This window comes from Caretta caretta, chromosome 5, assembly GCF_965140235.1.
Source record: "Caretta caretta isolate rCarCar2 chromosome 5, rCarCar1.hap1, whole genome shotgun sequence".
NCBI classification, from domain to species: Eukaryota; Metazoa; Chordata; order Testudines; family Cheloniidae; genus Caretta; species Caretta caretta.
The window spans coordinates 29,708,994-29,731,070 of record NC_134210.1 but is presented as its reverse complement, the minus strand read 5'-3'; the positions used below and the strand labels follow the sequence as shown (position 1 = coordinate 29,731,070).

The following is a 22,077-nucleotide window of genomic DNA, read 5'->3' as shown; positions in this document are numbered from 1 at the left end:
TTAGACAAACACCTGTCAGGGATGGTCTATGTATGGTCCTGCCAGCCCCCTTCACTGGGGTTAGGTGACCTCTTAAGGTCCTTTCCAGCCCTGCATTTCTATGTTTCTATGCACTTGTGGATAGCCTGTGTTGCTGAAACCTTCTATGTGTGCTAGATGGAGGTTTTTAAGGGCTGATGGCTTCATGCCTGCTCCTGTTTAAACACTCCCCACTAGTGTCCATGCCCAAGTGTAGAGGGGGGTGTCCTAGTTATGTCTCCATCCCCCACCTAAACTGCTATACACATCCATATATTGAAAGGGGTATTTGAGTTCATTCATGAACATACACCACCCCTCTCGATGTAAAACAGACACTTAGATCATCCTTTTAATCGCAGAATGAAGTGCAGAAGAGGCAACCCTGAGTTGTGCCCTAAAGATCAAAGAACAAAAGAGGATGATGTCAGCTTCTTATTTTTAAATAAAGGAAGAAGCCCACTGTGAGGAGACAGATTGAGGGAGATGAAAATCATGCTTCTGGAGAGGGCCAGCCCCAGAAGCAGAAGCCTCTGTGAGGAACAGGGGGAAACAGACGAGAAAAATAAACAAGCCCCTGAGGGAGGAAGTATTATGCGCCATTGATGAAACATGAATGAGCAAAAATCCCAATCAGAAGCAGGGCAAATTGGTTCCAGCGAGTCAGGCCGAAACAGCAAACAAAGTGGGGGGGGGGGCAGCGAGAGGCATATGGGAGCAGCGTGGACCCAGTTAACATGCAAGGCAAAGTGGCTGGTGGAAGGGCAGGCGTTCAAGCCGGCGCGGTGACCAAGCGCACAAGCTCCAGCCGAGCCCGGGGGCTGCGTGGCGGGAGCGTGTGGACTCCCGAGCATGTGTCTGCGCCATCCCGTGGGTGTGGCGCAGAGCGGAGTGTCAACGCCGGCAGGGCGGGAGGAGCGAGCCGGGGATTACAGGCAGTCAGGCTGCCCGGCAGAGGAGTGAGGAGGGCTCCGGTGGCCAAGGCAGCAGCAGCAGCAGCAGCCGCAGCCGCAGCATGGCTTCATCCCAAGGGAAGAGTGAGCTGCCATCCGCAGACTGGATGGCAACTTTGCCAGAAAGCATCCACAGCCTCCCCCTCACCAACCTAGCCATCCCAGGTAGGAGACCGCAGCTACGCGGGGCGGTTTGTCCCCCCCCCCCCCCATCCCCGTCATGTTTATTACATGGCGATATGAACTAGCATGTGCCAAGAAAAGCCTCCTTCGCTGAGAAATGGGGCGAGCTCTTGCATTTCCACTTCTTGCCTCGGTGGGTTGAGGGGTGAAATCTCTCCCGGAGCGCTGCTTGCAAGGTGACTGCTTTTCTGAGCAGCCTTTGTGCCTGTGGAGCCGGGTCTGTCCCCCCCTCATTTCCCTTCTCCGTGCCCTTATGTCCCCCCCCCCCCGCCATGGTTTTGCAGCTCAGGTCCCTATCCTCCCTCCACCACGGCCATTCACCTCCTCCTTGTTGACACTGAATTGGATGGATCTGGCGATTTCTTTGCCAGACCCTCCCAGAGCCATTAATATTCTCCTCGAGTCTCCCTTAAAGAGACTCAGCCCCTCCCGGCGAGAAGAGGCGAGGAAAGTTCGGGGTAGCCCCCCAGCCGCAGCAAAGCTGCTCTCCCCGGCAGGGCTGCTTGACATGTTGGCCCTGGGGTGATCTGGTGCAGATGTGCACGGGAACCAGCTATTCAATGAAATGCAGAAGCGCGTGTGTTTGTGTGGCTGTGGGAGAGCGAGCCAGCAATTGCTGTGAACTCCTGTTCTGTGCTTGATGCTTGCATGAAGTATGTGTAAAGGTTCCTGTATGCAGTCGTCTTGTAGCTATGCTGGTCCTAGGATGTTAGAGCGACAAGGTGGGTCTTTTATTGGACCAACTTGGGTTTGGTGAGAGAGACAAGCCTTACTTTCTTCAGGTCAGTTTGACTGAGGGAAAGAAAGACACTGCATGCTTACCACATCCTTCTGTAAAAGACTCACTATGGGTTGGAAGCTCATACAGCCCAGGACACAGGAAACATTACTTTGTCTTAACTTTTTAAATGACCGGCACAATCTGGAGTGCTAAACTGTTTGACTATCCTTAATGCTCAGCCCCCCCCCCCCCGCGCCTCCATCTCCAACAGATCAATGAGCTGTAATTAGCAAAGCATCTTCAGCTTTGGAAATTGAAAGAGAACTTATTTAGGACTATTAAAGCAGTATCATTATTACACCCTCTCGACTGCCAAGGCAGTGTCAAATGCAGGGTACCAGTTTTGTGAGAGCATATAAGGGCTTTATAGTATATTGGACGCTGTTGTTCAAAATCCACAAGAGCTGGTGAGAAGTACTGGGCTGTCATTTTATAGGAGCTGTAGTAGGAATATGCCACATTTGCCTGCTTCTGAACTCTCATTGTTCAGTGAGGGTTTGCAGCCAGACAGAGCAAAGGTAAAAACCAGACAGATCTTTGGAAATGCTAATGTGTTCTCTCAATAATTACGTGACTGAAATGGATTGGTGTGGCAGAATGTTCGGCAGGGGGGAGAAGCAATACCACCAAAACAATTACCAAAAAATAAAAAGCATTCGTATTCAGCAAATGCTAACTGGTGACTATTAAATGCTAATAAATTAATTGCCCTATCAGAGTGTTAACAGCTCACTGGGCTGCAACATGTTTATTTGCCAGTTGCATTAGTCTGAATTTTTAAAAAACCCAATAATCTCCCTCACCCCTTTTCTCTCTTTTTGAAGCTGTTCCTCAAGTACCTGACCAACGGTTCAACCCACAGCCTTTGAATCCCTGTAGCTACTTGTCGTATTAAAGGGCTGCACATGTGGAATATCTGACAAACTAAATTTGCTGCAGCAGAAGATGATAGTCTGCAGGGTGTGTCACTTAACACTGTGCTACTCATGCTTATAAGATTTCTAAAGAAATGAACTCTTTAGGGATAACACCAGAAATGAGTGCCTTGTGGTTACATGAGTACATGATTTTGTATTGACTTGGATGCTTGAAAACCAAATGAGATTAAGCATCTAATGGGCATTAGTGACATGCATTTTTATTATTAAAGTGATATTACATATATAGGTATAGCCTGGCTTTGTCAGGCATTTCAGTGTAACTTAGGATGTATCCCTCTTTCTTTATATGTCATGCAATTAGTTTGCTATACACAAATGTTCAAAATGATCTTGTCAGTCTGATTACAATTTTTGCTTCCGTTCTTTAAAAGATCATGAAAGAATCCCTCTCCTCCCACCCATTCCAGCTAGTATCCCCAATGGACAAACTTAAACCCACTGCCATTAAAAATGGTGGTGCGGGGGAGGTATGGATATGTTGGACTGACTAGTTCTAAATGTCTTCTTCTGCTAGGCCATGTCTACACTACAAAATTATGTCAACTAACTTACGTCAGCTTACAGCCACCATAACTGTTACATTGCTTGTGTGCGTGCATGCTTGGCTCCTTGTGTCGGCAGTGTACATCCTCACCAGGAGTGCTTGTATCAATTGTATTGTCAGTGTGGGGACATTGTGGGATGGCTCCTAGAGGCCAGTAACAGTTGACATAAGCAATACAATGTTTACACTGGCACTGTGTTGACAAATGAGATCAACTGTGACTGTATGCCACTTGGGGAGGTGGTGTTACTAAATTGGTGTAGAGAGGCACTTATGCCAGCGGGAGCCAAATTTAAGTGAAGACACATCCACAGCTAAGTCAACCTAACCCTGTTGTGTAGAACAGGGGTTAGTCTTCTCTAAATGAGTCATTCGGATGCCACAATTACGTTGTAAAAGGACTGGCATAAATCCACTGATTTTAAACACAGCTAAGGAGATGAAATTGTGAAAATAGTAAAGCTCTCTGAAAATAGCGCTTCTCTCTATATGGCACATGAATGGTGGTGAACTACTGAGGAGGTAAACTAGCGTAGTCCATGCTACTGTTACGTCTCTCTCTTAAATTATGGTACCTTATTCCATCGCATTGCCCCTGTACAGACAGGAACACTGGCTGCATAATATTTATTTACTGCTGTATATGGCTGTTTCCAAACAAATACATATTCTGTGGGTATGTGGAGGTAGTTCTCTTACTCCACACACACACACACACACACACCGTTTCCTTGAGAAATACTGTTTCTTTGTGTTACTTTACCAGAGTAAAAGGGGCAATACAAGAGTAAAATGCACTATCACTTAAAATCATGATAAACTACTGGTGTAAAGTAATCTTGTATTCTAGGAATTTCAAAGGACTTTAAGAGAGTTAGGTGCCCAATTCACATTGAATTTCAATGGATGGCAATTAATTTCCCTGGGCATATCTGAAAATCCCAGTTTTGACTGTGAGTTATGGTGTGTGTGTGTGTGTGTGTGTGTGTGAGAGAGAGAGAGAGAGAGAGTAAATACTGTGTTTCAGTATGTGACTTCATTTTCTGTAGCATTTCAAAAACATCTCATGTAAAATGTCAGTCTGGTCCCTGAACCGAATAAGGTAAAGAATGACAGCTCACAATGCGTGATTTGCCATGATTATTAGAGCAATTGTTCCCCACCTCCTTCTCTTTTTTTCATCAAAAGATTCTATTTAACAATACACTAAAATGATGCCCAAATTGGTGTCGCAGTCTGAAATGCTAATCAAGGTGGTAAACCTAGATCAACCTGATGGTTCTGGGATTAACAGGAAGCCTGATTTGTGGGAAATTTTCTGATATGTCCTTTGGTACTGTACTAGGGCTCTAACAATCTAATGTAAATTATAATGGCTTTTAGGTGTCCCAGTAAACACTTATGATAAATGTCAACATTTCTTACCTCATTTCCTGCAAGCCCTAAACACTAGCTGCCAGTGCTATGACATTTGTATCACCAGTCAAAGGTACTTCGTCAATGTAATTGCAACTGTTGTTTACTAGTGTCCCTCTGTCTTTTGCTTCTGTTTTTACACATCATAGTAGTTTCTTCTTCTTTACAGTTTGTGCCTCTATTTTTGTGGTGTGTTTGCCTGGGTCTCCCACTGTCTTCACAATACAAAATGCCTAAATGGCTTACCTTCTGCAGCATTTTTGGTATTGGCGTTAATATCCAGCTATGGAAATCTATGAAGTACCAATCACTAGGTCAGATTGTGCTTGTGTTATAAAAAACTTGCTTATTATTTTTTGTTAATAGCTTTTGGTTGTTGTTGTTGTCACAGTGTGTTGCATATAATGATAAATAAGTTAACTTTAAATGTATAGGGACATTTACAGACCAAGTTTCCCTTCAAAATACAGGGCTTGTTTTTTTTTAAAGAGATATTTGTGTCAGTTTTGAGCAGATCATCAAATTTATTTATTTCCATACATATTAAATTACATTTGATACTCATGAAGGGTAGTGGTTACTTGGCTGACATCACAAGAGCCTTAAGATTTTAATGGGGCATCTGTGCTAAGAAATTTCATGCCATTTTCCAGCAACTGCAGCTGAAATGTCGCAGTAAAATTGGTACTAATTTTCCTCATGTAGCTTTGTCCAGAGATCAGGTGCAGCACAGTCAGTAACAATGCAAGTTTCCTCCCTGCTAACATGCGTCAACACTCTTTAGGAACAGCTATTTCTAGGAATGCGAGGGTGATTCAGTCTCCATGTATGTTTGATCTATGACTGCTTTGCTGAATCTGCTAACCGTGCCAGACAGCACCAATATTATTAACAACTATGGAGCAAATTCTGTGGTCTTTAATTGAACAAAATTCCCATTGATTTCAAAAGGAGCTCTTGCTCATTTAAGAACTATGTACTTGATCCTGCTCTCATTAAAGTTAATGCAAAACTCCCATGGACTTCATTGGCACAAGATCAAACCCTCTGAAATTTGGCCCTTTGCTCCTATAAAGCATTAACAATCCCAAAGCACATCTGGTTATCCAAATCTCTAATTTTGAAATGCTGGTGTTAGCTAATGATACTTATTTTTTCAAAGAGTATCATCTTTAGGAAGCCTGGGACACGACTGTGGCCCAGATCCACAAAGGGACATAAGCATTGTGATGCTCAGCGTCACAATGCCTAACTTTTAGGTACTTTGGAAATCACTGGAACAACAATGGGATCCACAAAGTCTGGATTAGGCTTCCTGTGCAATGAATGGGGAGAGAGAGCCACAAAAGCCAGCATGCTAGACAGTGAGCCACCTGAACTAGTCAATGGGAGATGCTGATGAAAGGACTGTGTCCTAAGCCCCACCCCTCTGTGACAGACTGCTAGCAGCAGCACCCTGATCACTGGGGGGCGGGTATGAGCACCTGGGTGGTAGTTACTAGGCTAATGAAGTAATTGAAAGGATATAAGTAGCAGGAACAGGAAGCAAGGAGGAGGAGCTCAGAAAGTTAGCTGTATGAAGGAAAGAAGCTGTGTGGAAAGCCCCTGCTGCAATAGGCTAGTGTCATGTTCTGTTTGCAAAAGAACTGTGCAATAAAAGGTATAAGAGGTGAAAGGCAAGCAGGTTGGGTGAGTTCAGGACTGTGAGAGGATAGAAACTGGCTAGACAGCGTGACACACCAGGTAGCTGAGGGAGCACCCTGTGACAAGTGGGGGTTAGTCTAGGGTCCTTAACACTCTTGGTTTGAGGGAACGTGACCCACGTGAGGGTAGTGGGTTCTGGATGCGAGGGAGGAAATGCTACTCTGGCTAGCCAAGTAACAGATGGAGATGCAGAAGACCCAGCAGATGGAGAGAATAGCACTCCTGGGTAGGCAGGCAGGCAGAGGAAAGACAAAGAGGCTCTAATGGACTTTATTGGCCTAGAACAAACAGTTTTTTGCAAAGTTTCCTCGAGGCCATGCAAATCTAGGTTCAGAGGCATCAGCCAGAATCATTAGAATCATTAGAGGCTGTGGTGAAACTAATAGAGGAGTATGTGGAAGCAGACTTCCCATGTAGAAAACTCTATCCCCTCCTTTCCCCCCACAACCAGGGAAGGGGAAAGAAGGTTGAGAAACCTCCTTCATGAAAACCTGGCAAGAAGATGTAAGGGGTGAACAAGGGTGCCGCAATTGCCCGTACAGTAGTCTGTTACCAGTGGACAGGGGGAAAGGACACAGAAACTGCCTATACATGGACTGTGGGTTCATGGAGCTCTGTGGATAGGCAAGTGGTACAAGGTGGGTCTGGGATAAAGACTGTTCCCATCTGAGTAACCTGGAGAGCCACAAAGGGAGTGGTAGACTCAGCAACTGCATGTTCCCTAGTTGTAAGTTAAACCGCACTGGCAACAGAGAGAGGTGACAATAACCATCCACTGTGTGCATGGGGGAAAAGAAAACTTACCCTCTGGCTGTCCTCCCTGTAGAGGTGGAAGGAAGACTTAAGTTGCAGAGAGTAGGTGTAATAAAGTCATTACCCAGTGTGGTCATGATAGGGATAGACTAGACTTCTTGAGTAAGAAGGATAAAAGATGGAGGGGGAGACCCCAATAAATGGGCCTGAATGCGTAATTCTGAATGAAGACCCTCCATATAGTTACAGTGGGGGAGGTTTAGGTTGGATATTAGGAAAAACTTTTTCACTAGGAGCGTGGTGAAACACTGGAATGCGTTACCTAGGGAGGTGGTGGAATCTTCTTCCTTAGAAGTTTTTAAGATCAGGCTTGACAAAGCCCTGGCTGGGATGATTTAGTTGGGGATTGGTCCTGCTTTGAGCAGGGGGTTGGACTAGATGACCTCCTGACCTTCCAACCCTGATATTCTATGATTCTATGATATAGCCCTCCAGGGATAATACAAAAGCACCTTAGATGTATATTAACAAGGACTTGGGTGGGGTGGAGATAAATTTGAGAAGGGGGCAGTGGATCAGGAAGTACTAGAGCAGGGACACCTAGAGAAGAAGGAGGGCAGAGGCTTGGCTGATTCCCAGGAGGAACAAACTGTGAGCAAGGCCTGAGAGAGGGGGCATGCTACAGAGAGGGAGAAGGGTCCTAATAATGAGGCCTCCATGGGCAAACTTACTATGATAGTTCTGAGTCAGGGACAAGATAAGAGAGAGGAGGACCGAGACCAAGGTATTGCATCTCTAGAGGGGCAACTTACTTGGCTGTTTACAAGTCAGGGGTAAAAGAAAGCAGAGTTAAGGTCAGTGGGGTGTAACTAGCTATGACCTACAGGCTGAGACAAATGTGTGGTGGAAACATCTATCTTCAGGTGTACTTTTTGTGGGTGGAAGGCAGGAAACCGTCACCGGTGGCCTATGGAAGGCTGATCTGAAAGGGCAGAAGAAGCCCCATTAGAACTCCAACCTCATAAAGAGGGTAGGGCTTAAACAGTGAAGAAGACCCCTAGGAGGCAAGAGAGGTTCTCAGTTGAAGGAGGCAGGGAGGTATGTGATAGTTCTAGCTATGGCATGAAGAAGGTTGTAAGTCCAGCTGGAGGCTGTTAGTCACTTTCTATTGGGGGATTATGAGTGCCAGGGTGGTAATTACTGAGCTAATGATAGAATTGGGAGGATGTAAGTAGAAGAAACAGGAAGCTAGAGGGAGGAGCTCACAAGGTAAGCTGTATGAAGAGGCGAAGGTGTGTGGAGAGCTTCTGCTGCAAGATGTCTGTATAATGTCTGGTTTGCAGAAGAAATGTTTGGTAAAAGGTACATATTATGAAAGGCAAACAGCTTGGGTGTGTTTTTGAGATAATGGAAACTGGCTAGGCAGTGTGACACATCGGATTGCTGATGGAGCACCCTCTGACAGAATTTATCTTGGAAGTCCAGGCTGCTGGGAGTCACCAATTTCTGCTTGCAATCCCCACCTGGGAACTCCTCTTTTGAAGTCAGGTAGCTTAGGTACTTAAGTAATTTCTTGTGAGAACAAGTTCATACTTACTTCACACCACGCAAAGCAGCTGGAGGTGGGGCCACTGCTGCTCTTTTTACATCTTTTAGGCCAGTGGCTAGAGAAGTCAACTGGGATTTGGGTTCAGTTCCCTCCTTTGATGAGGAGACAGGATTTGAATCCAGGTCTCCCACATCTCAGTAGACTGTACTAGCCACTGAGCTGTGGCATGTTCTGATGTGAGCCTCTCACGGTCTCTCCTGTTGAAGTTGTTCAACTTGATATAAAGACTTAGTCATTGGGCCATAGAGAGAATGACTCTGTAGCATAGTAGGTTGGAGACCCAGGATTCAGTCTCCCTCCTCAAGTAACTAATTACTGATCCATAGTGAAACAGCTGCAACAGGAGAGATTCAGGGAACATGACCTCAGAATATCCCATGTCCATCAATGACTAGAACACTCTCCTGAGAGACATAGGCTTTGAACAGGGATCACCTCCTTTCTCTCCCTCAGGCGGAGAGGGGAGAATTGAACTTGGGTCTCCCAAATCACAGGTGAGTGCTCTAACCACTAGGCTGAAAGTAATAATGTGGGCACTACCCTAATTTTGAATGCAATGTAATATAATAGGCAATCTCTGTATGCCTGCCAGATTGGGGCCCCATGGACAAGACAGGCCTGCAACTTCCTATCTTCTCTTGGTTCATGGCCCTCTCTGGGGCTTAGGTGGAAGATAAGCATCTGGATGCTACAGGGAGGCAGTAGTGTGCATGCCCAGAGCCAGAAATGTAGGTACCAAGGGAATTTTCATCCTGAAAATTTAGGCACCTACAGGGTTAGAGGGTAGCTGAGTGGCAGTTTTGTGGTTTTCAGTGCAGCATAAAACAAGGTTGTAAGCACTCCAGGATTTAAAGATTAATCTTTAATTAAAGATTGTCATGTGATGAAACCTTCAGGAATACATCCAACCAAAATTGGCAACCCTTCTTAAAACTGGGATTTAGGCATCTATGTCTCGGGCTTAGGTGCCTAAGTACATTTGTGGATCAGTGTGTGTCTTCCTTAGTGTTTGGAAAGAGCTTAGCACACTTAAGCACTTCCAAAATTGTAATCATAAAGTCTGCTGTTGATATTGTATCCAACATTTATTTCCATGGAATTATTTCCATAACTGACAGACTTCAAAGAGCCAAGGGGGGAGAGGTAATATATTTTATTGGCGCAACATCTGTTGGTGAGAGAGACAAGCTTTCTCTCACCAACAGAAGTTGCTCCAATCAAAACTATTACTTTTCTCACCTAGTCTCTTGAATATCCTGGGACCAACATGGCTACTACGACACTGCATAGGCTTTACTTGAAAGTCAAACATAGGACTTCATTGAGAAGAAATTAACTTCCAGGAGCTCATATTGCCGTCTTGCAAATTCTTCCCAGTACATACACATTTTAACACTTAAATCTGAGTGCACATAACTGTTAAATATTTGGACAGGTGTACTTCCGCTATGTAAGGAAATGTGCAGATGCAAAAACTACAAATCTTCTTGGTTTTTAAACTTGTGAATTCTTAAGTCTTAGGAAATCAAAATGTAGTCACTAATGGGTAAAATCTCTTGCAACTCAATTTATTTCCCTCCTGTCTTCATTTTCTGGTAAATAGAGGCAGTTTTATTCTTTCGGATTGGAACTAAACTTCTTTGGCAACTGGTGAAGTATTGATTTTAAACAGCAGAGTAGATTAGAGTTTAATTCAGAGCCTGAATATTTATTCCTACGCTGTTGTCACAAGAAGCAAAATATTAACATTACCTTCACTTCCCTAATAGATTTATAATAACTTATCCAATACAAAAGATGCTCCAGTGTAATAGGAAACCTGTTGATTTATTAGCAAGTATCAGTACAATTTCTTGTTGCTTGGAATTAGATACAGTGTTTTAATTGCATAGGCATGTATATAACTGTTATTGTTTCCCTTCAACAATCTATTTTACAGATGTATTCAATCCGCAGTATAGTTTGAGTTACAGTAATTGTTTTAGTTATCTTTTACAAGATTATCACATTTGCTCTGTCACTTATTAATCTAATACATGGAGTGATTCATTCAATTTTTCACTACTTAAATTCTTGTCAATCACATTCCTAGAGTCGGTATTAGATTTTGCCACTACCTTGTTTTAAATAGATTAGCTGGCTGCGGTCTCAATAATTCTAACTGGGTATCTGTTTGATTTCCTAAAATCAGGACACTTCTCTTACACCACAGTAATGGTAAACTAGGAGATATATCCCTGAAATAACTGGTGGGTCAACTTTCTAACAACCAGAAACCTTTCAATTTGGGATGATCCCAGCAAATATTAAGACGATCCCCTATACCATGGCGTTTCCTCCAGCATTTTGTGGTGAAGTCTATATCTATTTTGTTCTGAAAGACTCTATGCTAACATACCTAATTATAATTTTCCACTAGTATCATACTCAGGAGAGGGAACTTGCAACTTGTAATAAGTTGAAAATAATCTCAAACTACTGGAAAGCAAAATACGCACATTTCATCTCCTGTTGGTAACTGCATGGAGCCCTCGGAATGGATATATTCCTCTGAGTCTGTCCTAGTTTATACCTCCTCTGATACTGTTAATTTACCATTCATATTAGAAGATCCACCCAACTGAAGTTATAAGTCTGTTTCCAAAACAACTCTGTCTTGTTTGGTAGTAAAGGTAAAGTAAAATGGACTTTGTACCTGGTTTTAAAAAAAGTAGTCTAGGTCACTTTCTCTGCCTTTGATAATGCCAGTGTAAAGAATACTGTTAGATAACCAGTCTAGGTGGTGGTTTGAATCTTTGTGTCTGCAAACCAGTAGAACTAGATTAAATATTGTACTTATTTATTCAACAATATAAATGTGCCCAAAGCTTGTTATCTGGGTTCTGGATACAAATGTTCTGCAACAAAGTAAGCACTCAGCAATAGAAAGCATGCCCTTAAGAAATCGCCCACTAATTATATACACATATCAGTGAATGTGTAGCTAGTTTTAATGTGACTTGAGGTATTGCATGTACACATGCAGTGCAGAGGTGCTAGTCATGGGATAAATTAATTTGCCGTGTAGCTTTTACCACCTCACCTGCACTCTGCTTATTAATCTATCTCTCTTGAGCTACTTCTAATATTCTGAATCTCTGAGCTGCCTTAAATATAACATATCACAAGATCTTTTCTGTTCTGCCTTACCCCCCAGTTTGTGTAATTGTCCCACCAAAATTAGTCTGGACTAAGACCTGGCATGAGCAATATTTGGTCCTGCATTAGTGACATGTTTAAGGTTTATACGTGGTGTCTATATACCTCCCTTCTGACTGAGTGTGTGTGCCTGATGTTGGTAACTCAAGTACACAGTGTAAGGTCTTCAGCTGCCCTTGAATGATACAGGCTCGTGGGTAGCTGGGACTGTTGGAGGTTGAACCATTTTTTAGCAGGTGCAGATCTTGCTACCCTCATCCATCTCACTTTTTGAGATTAGTCAGCTGCAATGCAGTTCACACCTTAAATCTGTGTGGATAGTGCTGAATATGTCACCATGGCTTCTCACTGGGAACACATGAGACCAGCACACTGTGATCTTCTCTGGCTGCCTTTTGGTTTCCAAGTAATTGGTTTGACCTGAAAAGCCCTAAATTCTGTGGAAACCACCCACCTAAAGGACACATCTCATTTCTATGCCATACTGTTACAGTTGCAATTACTAGAGGAGGCAGAGCTGGAATGTCCTCAGTTTGGATAAGGAGGAACTGCTGGTAAGATGTTCTCTGTGGCCATGTTTAGGCTTTGATGTTTTTTAAAGGTGACCTATTTCTGAAGACTACACTACGCTAGAGATGTTCTGAGCTTTGAAATTTATACTTCTCCTACCCCTTCTGCAATCTCTCTTTATTTTAAAAAAATACCCGAATCAGTTGATCTTAAGAAAAGTTGCATAATTTTTTTGAGGGATTAAGGTTGTTTATTTTAAAAGAAGGTAGGGTACTATATCTTTAACACTGACTAATGAAGCTTTTGGTGGTGGTGGGGGGGGGTTAGAATTGTGCTGCTAAACTTGTATTAATAATATGTTGATGGCTACATGAGGCCAGGGGTGGATACTTTGGCACTGTTTTTGCGCCACTGGAAAATGGAAATTTGTAGCTTTCCAGTGAGAGGGACACACAGAATACATGCTTCCACCTTGAAAAGACCAGCTTGACTTAGAAGGGAAGTAAAAGTAGCTGTGGTGTGTGTGTGTATAAATAAATAAAAAACAGGTGGTAAAGAGGGGAGGTTGATGATTCAAGAGTCCACACTTCAAGAAGGATTTTGACAAATTGGAGCGAGTTCAGAGAAGAGCCACAAAAATGAGCAGAAGATTGCAAAATGTGTATTATAGTGAGACTCCAGGAGGTCAACCTATATAGCTTATCAAAGTGATCAAGATGCCTTTTAATCTTCTGTCTAGAACTACATGGGGAACTGAAATTTGATAATTAAGGGCTCTTCAATGTAGCAGACAAAAGCGTAACAAGATGCAATGCTGGAAGCTGAAGCTAGACAAATTGAAATTAGAAATAAGGGGTAAATGTCTAATAGTAAGGGTAATTAAACACTGGAAAAACTTAATGACGGTTGTAGTAGATTCTCTATCATTGAAAATTTTTACATTATGATTGGATCTATTTCTAAGAGAGATGCTCTAGTTCAAGCACAGCCGTCGAACTTGAAGCAGCAGTTAATTCAGGGAAGGCTTCTGGCCTGTGTTGCGCTGGAGGTCAGACAAGATACTTACAATGCTTCCTTTTCTAGTCTTCAAGTCTTTCTCTTTAATGCTGTGACACTATTATGTGGTTTTTTTAATAGGCTATTTTAGAGTAGGGTTAAACGTATCTGTATTTAATTGTATGTGTGAGAAATTTTATTCTTCTTGTTTTGTGACCCTCTCTTTTTAAACTTCTGCGTACAAATATTCGGTACCTCGTTTAGTAGCCATTTTGTTCTGAGAACTCAGTGCACTTTTGGATGAGACATGCACTGTGTGCTCTCTGAATGAGACTTACTTTTTATTCAGAAAAGATCCACTTTCTCATTATTAAAGGAGAAACGTGAGAAATGTGGCAGCAACTACGGGATTTAGAGTATAAGGGCACGGGAGGAAAGAGCTGAGAGAAAATAAAGGTGCAGTACACGGAAAAGCAAAGGCTCCTCAGTTTCAGAGCTACATTTGCCACTACAAGTCTTGCACAGTTAGACTTGTGGCTTCACAAGTAAAGAAAGAGATAAGAAACAGTCTTTATAAAAAATCTTATGATTTAATAACGTGTGTCATTGTCAGAATTTATAGAATCATAAGAATGTAGGGCTGGAAGGGACCTTGAGAGGTCATCTAGTCCAATGGCTCTCAACCTTGCCAGACTACCGTACCCCTTTCAGGAGTCTGACCTGTCTTGTGTACTCCAAGTTTCACCTCATTTAAAAACTACTTGCTTACAAAATCGGACATAAAAATACAAAAGTATCACAGCACACTATTACTGAAAAATTGCATATTTTCTAATGTTCACCATATAATTATAAAATCAATTGGAGTATAAATATTATACTTACATTTCAGTGTATACTACAGAGAGCAGAATAAACAAGTCATTGTCTGTATGAAATTTTAGTTTGTACTGACATTGCTAGTGCATTTTATGTAGCCATTGTAAAACTAGACACATCTCTAGATAAGTTCATGTACCCTGGTTGAGATCCACTGATTCAGTCCAAGACCACATATACCTAAGATCATCCCTGACAGGTGTTTGTGGAATCCCTGTCATCAGAGGTTTTTAAGAACAGGTTAGACAATCTCCCCTGGAAACCTGTTCCACTGGTTAACTATCTTTATAGTTAAAAGATTTTTCCTAATATCCAACCTAAATCTCTTGCTGCAGGTTAAACTGATTACTACTTGTCCTACCTTCAGTGCACAAGGAGATCAGTTGTTCTCCATCCTCTTTATTACAGTCCTTAACATATTTGAAGACTATTATCAGGTCCGCCCTCAAGTCATCTTTTCTCAAGATTAAATATGCCAAGTTCTTTTTACCCTTTCCTTTATAGATCAGGTTTTCTAAACCTTTTATCACTTTTGTTGCTCTCCTCTGGACTCTCTCCAGTTTGTCTACATCTTTCCTAAAATGGAAACTGGACACAGTACTCCAGCTGAGTCTTCACCAGCAAGAGGTAGAGTGGGACAATTACCTCATGTATCTATCTTACAACACCCCTACTAACATAATTCTGGAGTATATTAACCGTTTTTGAACTGTATCATGTTGAATCATATTCAGTATGTGATCTACTGTCACTCTCAGATACTTTTCACCAGTATTACGCCCAGACAGTTATTCTCCATTTTGTATTTCTGCATTTGATTTCCCCCCACCCCTTTCCCAAGTATAGTACTTCACACTTGTCTTTATTGAATTTCATCTTGTTGATTTCAGACCAGTTTTCTTACTTGTTAAAGTCCTTTCAGATTCTAATTCTATTCTCCAGTCTGCTAGCAACCCCTCCCAGCTTGATGTCATTCACAGATTTAATAAGCTTACTCTCCATTCAATTAGCACTTGCATCACTCCTGGGTGGCCGCCCGACTGCGCAGCTTAGAGGGAACACAGCAGGCATCTAGTCTCAGCTTCTGGACCTCTCTGCTGTGTTCAACACTGTTAAGCATGAGATATTGCTGTCTTCCTGAGAGGGGTGGCAGGGTCCAGGGTAAGGTAATAAAATGGTTTGAGTTCTTCTTGGAGGGATGCACCCAATTGTTAAGGGGCTTATTCCTTCACCCACTTACTTCCCTGGTCCTTCTCGCATGAACAGAGAGCAACAATACCCGAAGTCCAAAGGTGCAAACAATTCGATGTTTATTAGGGTGAACTTCCAGCAAGCATGATTCCAGTTTCCTTCCTTAGTATCCTCCTTCCCAGCTCTGACACCACAGAGCCTTACACCTGTGTCCCTGTTCCCATTCCTGCCCTTAGCCAAACATTATTCCAATTTCCTTACCCCCATTCTCTGGTCCTATTTCCCCCTTTAGCAAAACATGATTCCAATTTCCACACCCCCATTCCCTGTTCTCATCTCCCTCCCCCACCCACACACCCATCCCCTCCCACCCACGCCCACTCACTCACTTCCTGATTGACTGCAGACTATATAGTAAAACTTGACTTCTGCTTTGCTATACCTTAACCAACCATGTTCCTGAAATTTAACTAACCAATCCTAACATATTGTAACATGATTATGTACCCAATTATATCCCACCACCTTAATTAGTTTACACCCAGCAAAATTAATTATACAGCAGACAGGAACAATCACAGAACCAGACAGAGATTATACAGACAAACAATAGCAAAGTGGAAACTATAATGACAAGACAATACAGAAGTGAGGGTTTCACATCCCAGCTATTGATAAGTGAGTTCTTGCCAGACAGGATGCTATCAAACTAAGTTTCCTTTTACATTTTCTAGGCACTTCCCTTTCTCTGGAGGTGATAGGAATACAATCCTGTCCTGATAGTGCCTAACAGCCCAATAGCACCTTATTTCAATGTGACTAGTTTGGAATGTGAGGATGTGACCGTTCGCTTCCCAGCTTATGGCTGCCTCTGCTGCTTAGCCAAAGGCCTTAGCCTAAGAACAGGGCCTCAGACTGTCACAGTAAGAGAAGGCCCTTACACCAGCAGATAGTGATTTTGATTCTTTCTTTTATACCTCTATAATTAGCCAAGTGATAAGAATACACCTAAATTCTTAAAGTACAGGCCTTTGCAGACAGGCCTGAATATCTATATCCTAACACCAATGATGTGATGTGAAACTACACCTCCACTACTAAACCCCTCACTTTTGGGGTTCCACAAAGATCAATTCTCTTTGGTCCTCATCAACATCTGTATGTGACTACTAGGTGAACTGGTCAGATTCCATGGACTCAAATGCCAGCAATATGCAGATGAGACACAGCTCTACCTGTAAGCTGACGGGGCATGGGCAGCCTACCTAATGGATGGACCAGAAGCTTGCCAGGTGGTTGTGATGGCAATTTGGGTAATGGCAAGTGTAGATCCAGAAATCAGGCACTGATTCAAGGGTGAAGCCAGAGTCAGGCTCAAGGTGCCAAGCTGAAGGTTAGAACCAGAGTTAGAATCAAAGCCTAAAGGTAAGCCAGAGTCAATGTCTGGGTGTAGCCAGGAATCAGAAACTGGAATGGAGCATGTAGTCTGGAGCTGGAGCAGGAGCAGGGCTTGGAGCAATGACAGGAAGCAGAACTGAGAGCAGGGCAAGTGCAGCTGTAGGTGTGGCTGACATTGAGTTGCTGCTGCAAGACTCAAGTAGCAAACTGATGGCTCCCATGCACAATCAGGAAGCACGGCCACTTGGAGGGGGCTCATTGGGTCCAACTGAACTTGCTGGGTTCTGACCAGGCTGGGAGTCAGCTTTGCCCCTGACACTACCTATCCTTCACCACAACTAGCACCAAGATGGTTCAGTGCTTGAACAAGATCTGCTCATGGAAGATGAAAAAGAGCTGCTTGAAGCTGAATCCAACAAAACAGAGGTGATGCTGATGTGCAGAGGACAATATTCTGAGGAGTTTATAGCCACAGTGCAATCTCCTCTGATTGAAAGTTTACATCTACAGTTGGTCAATTCAGTCAGTAGTCTAGGAGTACACATTCTTTGCTGATGCTGAGCTCTCATATTGTAACAGTTGGGAGTAATGCTTTCTACTATCTCTAGGTGGCTAGGAGAATGTCCCATTCTGACTGACAAATAGCTGGCATCTCTGGTGGACTACAGCAATGTGATATATCTGGGCGTGAAACATTCAGCACTTGGAACTAACTCCAACTAATACAAAATGCTGCAGCACTTCTCTTGCAACACAAGCTACCATGAACATATCACATCTGTCTTCTGTGCTGTACCTTGGCTTCCCATAGAACTTTGAATCAAGTTCTAGGTATTGGTCCTTATCTTCAAAGTGCTCCATGGCCGAGGCCCAGTTACCTAAAAGACTGTCTAAAGCTCTGGGACGAAGACTGTGGTCACCAACTTCACTCCTTTGGCACAATGGAACTCTCAGCAATATGAGTAAAGCTTGTCTGTGAAGGATACAGAACCTTTGGAGGGTAGTCCAGGACACTGGACTGAACGCCCCTAGAAACTAATGACCATCACAAATCTCGCCACTTTCTGTTTCAAAAAGTGCAAATTGCTTTCTCTAAGATAAACACAGAGGAACAGGTCTATTTATGTAATAATAAACAAACAAAACAAAACCATACTCCACTACACCTGCTGCTCCCTCTGGAGAGAGGATGAGAGAACAAATGTGACAGATGTGTAGTCATGTTGTCTAATGCACTACTGGAAGGCAGTCAGATGAGCATGGCATAGAAAAACATATAGAAGAGTGAGATATAAAAGTTCTACTGGACTGGTTTGGTATGATTGGCATAACTCACATCTCCTTCATTCCTTGAGCTGTGTAGCCATTTCAAGCTCATACTAATAATCTTTCTCTTATTTTACTGATTTAATTTGTTTCTGGTATTTTGTGTGTTTTGGAAAGAATATTTATGCATTGTGGGAAATGAATGGGAGCTCAAGAATAATAGGGATGCTTGAAGTTCATATTCTTTTTACTGAGGAATACCCTACATTTTGAACATCTAGTAATGATATACTTCTTTAGAAGCCATTCCTTCATCCTTTGTTCCATGTGTTCTAAGTAAATTTCAAACAGTTTCGGGGGAGGGGCCTCCTGTACACATCATAATTTGCAGCATTATTTGTTTCTTATATTATGCCAGCCGTCACATGCTTGGATAATGACAGACACAAGACTGGGAACTCGAGGTGCTTAAATGATTGTTTCTTGGAGCAGCTAGACCTGGAACCCACAAGAAGAGAGGCAATTCTTGATTTAGTCCTAAGTGGAGCATGGGATCTGGTCCGAGAGGTGAACATAGCTGGACCGCTTGGTAATAGTGACCATAATATAATTAAATTTAACATCACTCTGGTGGGCAGGGAAAACACCACAGTGGCCCAACACTATAGCTTTTAATTTCAGAAAGGGGGACAACACAAAAATGAGGAAGTTAGTTAAACAGAAATTAAAAGGTACAGTGCTGAAAGTGAAATCCCTGCAAGCTGCATGGAAACTTAAGACACCATAATAGAGGCTCAGCTTAAATGTATACCCCAAATTAAATAACATAGGAAGGGGAACCTAAGTAAAAGAAGCAGTGAGAGGCAAAAAGGCATCCTTTTAAAAAGTGGAAGTTAAATTCTAGTGAGGAAAATAGAAGGAGCATAAACTCTGGCAATTGAAGTGTCAAAATATAATTAGGAAGGCCAAAAAAGAGTTTAAAGAACAGCTAGCCAAAGACTCTTAAGTAATAGCAAACTTTTTTTTTAAGTACATCAGAAGCAGCAAGCCTGCTAAACAACCAATGGGGCCACTGGATGATTGAGATGCTGAAGGAGCACTCAAGGACGATCAAGCCATTGCAGAGAAACTAAATGAATTCTTTGAATCAGTCTTCATGGCTGAGAATGTGAGGGAGATTCCCATATTGGAGCTATTCTTTTTAGGTGACAAATCTGAGGAACTGTCCCAGATTGAGATGCCATTAGAGGAGGTTTTAGAGCAAATTGCTAAATTAAACGGTAATAAATCACCGGGACCAGATGGTATTTACCCGAGAGTTCTGAAGGAACTCAAATGTGAAATTGCAGAACTACTAACTGTAGTCTGTAACCTATCATTTAAATTAGGTATCCTCCAGTCCTTTGATATAGAAGCTGATGTGATGCTAATTTTTAAAAATGGTTCCAGTGGTGATCCTGGCAGTTACAGGCTGGTAAGCCTGACTTCAGTACTGGGCAAACTGGTTGAAACTATAGTAAAGAACAAAATTGTCAGACCCATAGATTAACATAATTTGTTGGGGAAGAGTCAACGTGTTTTTTGTAAAGGAAAATCATGCCTCACCAATCTACTAGAATTCTTTGAGGGGGTCTGCAGGCCTGTGGACAAGGGGGATCCAGTGAACATAGTGTACTCAGATTTTCAGAAAGCCTTTGACAAGGTTCCCTCGCCAAAAGCTCTTAAGCAAAGTAAGCTCTCTTGGGATGAGAGGGAAGGTCCTCTCAGGGATCGGTAACTGCTTAAAAGATAGGAAACAAAGGGTAGGAATAAATGATCCATTTTCAGAATGGAGAGAGGTGGATAGTGGTGTCCTCCAGGGATCTGTACTGGGGCTAGTCCTAGTCAACATATTCATAAATGATCTAGAAAAAGGGGTAAACAGTGAGGTGGCAAAATTTGCAGATGATATAAAACTATTCAAGATAGTTAAGTCCCAGGAGACTGCAAAGAGCTACAAAAGGAGCTCTCAAAACTTGGGTGACTGGGCAACAAAATGGCATATGAAATTCAGTGTCGATAAATGCAAAGTAATGCACATTGGAAAACATCCCAACTATACATATAAAATGATGGGGTCTAAATTAGCTGTTACCACTCAAGAAAGAGATCTTGGAGTCATTGTGGATAGTTCTCTGAAAATATCCACTCAATGTGCAGGGGCAGTCACAAAAGCGAACAGAATGTTGGGAATCATTAAGAAAGGGACTAATGATAAGATGAAAAATATCATATTGCCTCTATATAAATGCATTGTACTCCCAAATCTTGAATATTGGGTGCTGATGTGGTTGCCCCATCTCAAAAAAGATATATTGAAATTGGAAAAGGTTCAGAAAAGGGCAACAAAAATTATTGGGGTAGGGAATGGCTTCCATATGAGGAGAAATTAATAAGACTGGGACTTTTCAGCTTGGAAAAGAGATGACTAAGTGGGGATTTGATTGAATATAAAATATATGTAAAATCATAACTGGTGTGGAGAAAGTAAATAAGGAAGTGTTATTTGCTCCTCCTCATAACACAAGAACTAGGGGTCACCAAATGAAATTGATAGGCAGCAGGTTTAAAATGAACAAAAGGAATTATTTTTTCACACAATGCACTGTCAATCTGTGGAACTCCTTGCCAGAGGATGTTGTGAAGGCCAAGATTATAACAGGGTTCAAAAAAGAACTAGATAAGTGCATGGAGGACAGGTCCATCAATAGCTATTAGCCAGGATGGGCAGGGATGGTGTCCCTATCCTCTGTTTGCCAGAAGTTAGGAATGGGCGACGGGATGAATCACTTGATGATTACCTGTTCTGTTAATTCCCTCTGGGGCACCTGGCATTGGCCATTGTTGGAAGACAGGATACTGGGCTAGATGGACCTTTGGTCTGACGCAGTATGGCTGCTGTTATGCCTAATTTGGTTCTTCATTGAATAGGCCGCCTGTATTACTGTAGCTGTATTTTACCTGGTTTTTATGCATTATGTAGCATTGCATGAACCGCACTGTAGCTCTGTTTCAGATGACACTTTAATTTCAGTCCTTTATATTACTTGTCTTATAACTGTTGAAAAATATTACCTCTTGAGTGGACATTTCTCATACATATTGTCAGCCAAGTGAGGAAACTTCTTGGAAAGTTTTAAGACAAATTGTTGAGCCATTTTTGAGATTTCCAAAGAATGGAAGGGGGGGGGGGAATCGGCTACTAAATATTGTTCAGATGTTTTGCTTTGAGCTTGAATAGCAGATAATTCATACTTTTTTAGAAACTTGACACATACATAGTTTCCCCATTTATTCTTACCTTTAATGTTAACTACCATTCTTGCACTGAGGTGATCAAGTGATACATATATTTCTGTTATATTACAATCATTCCTTCCTTTTCAGTCTATGCTATGGCTTTGTCTCAATTTACTCTTGTCCCGGGGAAGTGCTTTCTTGTTTCAAGACAATAAATGAATGATCATCTTCAAAAATAACTCTCTCTTCTTCCTTGACCCTTCCCCCCCCTTTGTTTCTACTAATTGTAACCTTGTTCTCGCTCCTCTGTTCTTGTACTCTTCTCACGTCTGCCCTGTTTGTAAACAGTCTGTCAACACCTCTCCTTCTGCCATTACCGCAATTTCCACCTCTGCTGAAATCCTGAGCCAGGGCTTATTTTTCTGTTGCCTTCGACATTAATCTCCGTTCTCAATCGT

The 22,077-nt window shown here is 42.3% G+C and overlaps 1 protein-coding gene across 1 annotated transcript in view; it reads left to right on the top strand.

Moving 5' to 3' along the window:
- Positions 1-757: 757 nt before the first annotated feature.
- PLCXD3 (phosphatidylinositol specific phospholipase C X domain containing 3) overlaps positions 758-22,077 on the top strand; it is a 164,104-nt gene continuing 142,784 nt past the window's right edge. Inside the window, exon 1 of the mRNA XM_048850660.2 lies at positions 758-1,136. Coding sequence (XP_048706617.2) covers positions 1,034-1,136 — 103 coding nt within the window. The 5' untranslated portion in view covers positions 758-1,033. The remainder of the gene's footprint in view (positions 1,137-22,077) is intronic.